Source organism: Etheostoma spectabile, chromosome 10, assembly GCF_008692095.1.
Source record: "Etheostoma spectabile isolate EspeVRDwgs_2016 chromosome 10, UIUC_Espe_1.0, whole genome shotgun sequence".
NCBI classification, from domain to species: Eukaryota; Metazoa; Chordata; class Actinopteri; order Perciformes; family Percidae; genus Etheostoma; species Etheostoma spectabile.
In genome coordinates, this window is record NC_045742.1 from 24,646,211 (window position 1) to 24,648,433 (window position 2,223).

General features: G+C 37.9%; 1 protein-coding gene across 1 annotated transcript in view; it reads right to left on the reverse strand.

The window, feature by feature from the left end:
* vps8 (VPS8 subunit of CORVET complex) overlaps nucleotides 1-1,762 on the reverse strand; it is a 179,632-nt gene extending 177,870 nt beyond the window's left edge. The window contains 1 exon segment of the mRNA XM_032527504.1: nucleotides 1,633-1,762. Coding sequence (XP_032383395.1) covers nucleotides 1,633-1,704 — 72 coding nt within the window. The 5' untranslated portion in view covers nucleotides 1,705-1,762.
* Nucleotides 1,763-2,223: the final 461 nt, after the last annotated feature.

Genomic DNA, 2,223 nt, shown 5'->3' on the forward strand with positions numbered 1-2,223 from the left:
CACACACACACACACACACACACACACACACACACACACACACACACACAGTAGGGGGACAATTTTGAGGTCCCAACACTCGTCCCTGAAGTCCAGCAAAAAACTAGACAGATTGTAATTTCCTTACTGGGGATCAATAAAAATGAAAATACATAGTAAAATCTGTGCTATATATAATTGTCACTAGTATTTACTAGATTTTGTCAGCAGTGAAAGAAATATCACATGCTGGTATCTGAAACTAAAATACAATATATTAAAGTATTACGGTAATAGTTTACAAGTCAATATTTTACCTTTTTTTAAGTATGAAGTCTGTGATGCAGTTTACATATAAAATAGCTGTAGCAAACAACGGTGAGTTCTTTTAAGCCAAAAGAGGGAGGCAGTAAAGAAAGGACCATGAGTTTGCAGTGTGTTTGGCAATTATTGCTGTAATTCTAAGCCAATAAAGTGTGTGCAGTTGGGTGGAGAAGACAGCAAGATAGTGTTATTTTTAGAGTTTCCTACTATAACTAATTGTAAGCCATCTGTACGTCGGATGGAGAGGAGAGGTTGTTGTGTTTTTAAGATGTGTGTCCAAAAAAGTGTGTCTGTCACTTAATTATTACATATTGCATATACCTTTAGGATAAAACTTTTAGTGCTATATGAGGAATCCTAGCGGTGGAATAAATCATTTGGGAATACTGCCCGAGATTTGGTAACACCTGCGGTAGTGGACCATGGAGCGCAGAGGCTTTTAGGAAATGCTACCCATGTCAGTTACCACCTTGTAGGTTAACGCACACAGTGAACGTGTCATTGGTAATTAGAGATAGAATCACCTGCAATTATCGTAATGAATCATGTCCCATATACAAAATACAATATCATCAACTTGTCTAGCAAACATTTGAATCCGTTTACTCTTGTTTGGGCGTGTAGGTAAAATACGACGGAAGTGACGTCGCTTGAACGCACCACGGACGGCGAGTTTCACAACCAAAGATTCTATCTCATTAAGTCTCTTTACTTTAAAAGCTCTGAACATTACTAAAAGGGAAGACATTATTAATTAGCTGTGTGACGCACAGCTAGTGCCACCATTTCTTGTTTGCCTACGTTTTGGCATGAGCTGCATAGTAAACAATAACGTTACTTGATCACGTGATAATGTTCATGGGTTAGGTTAGGTAACGTTCAGTATGTTCATAAATGTTTTGGTACAGTCATAAAACTGAACATTAAACAATGTTTTGTGGTTTCAACTAAAGGTTATAAGACGTTTCGCTTAACAGCTGACGTTACTATCATTGAGTAATGTGACGGCGCAGATATTCCAATGTAAATATTGTTTACAATGGCCATCTGTAGGATAATCCTGCATGCGTACCTGGACCTCCTTTGGACCTGTCATGAGCTAGTGTTAGGTTAGTTTCTAACAAAAACTTGTTTTTGCCATAAACTGTCAATCTTTTTATTTTATTTTAAAGATCCTAGTCATTGTTTTTCCCCTGGACAGAGAGGAAATAGTTGAGCAACCATCATGGTGTATCGACGGGAAAACAAGCGACTAGGCTGCGGAGTTATTTATCACTCAAGCCTTCTATCGCCATAACATAACATAAGAATACATGTAGAGTTTCTTACTGCGTCAATCTCCATCAGGTTGAGCTGTGATGAAGCAGAGAGTAGGCTGCGGGAATCCGGAGAGTCCGACATCACTATGTTTACATGCACAGGCTCGCTGTGTCCCTCTGCTGTTCCTCTGTCTATGGGCAGGAACCACAGGAAGGAACAGGCATCTTCTTTTCTCATTTAATGCCGTATTGCAAACAACTTTTAGGTACATACCGCCACCTAGTGTACAGGAGTGTGAGTGTGAGTGAGAATCAGCTTTTTTTGCCAGGAATGAGGACACATACGAGGAATTATTCTTTGAATCGTCATTTCTCACAATGCGCTTACTCCTACAAAACAAACCACAAAACAAAAAAAAAAACAATATATACACACCAATATATACACACTAAACAAAAACTATATAAAGGCAATAGTGCAATGAGTGCAACGAAGAGAAGTATGCAGGAGTAAATAGTGATAGTTATTTTAAATGTGGAGCATAGTGCAAAGGATGTTGGAATAAATAGTATTATGTTATTATATTACAATATGAACAGTACGAACAGCTCTGTAATAGAGAATGATGAATAAATAATAAATAAGTGGAACCAGTAAACA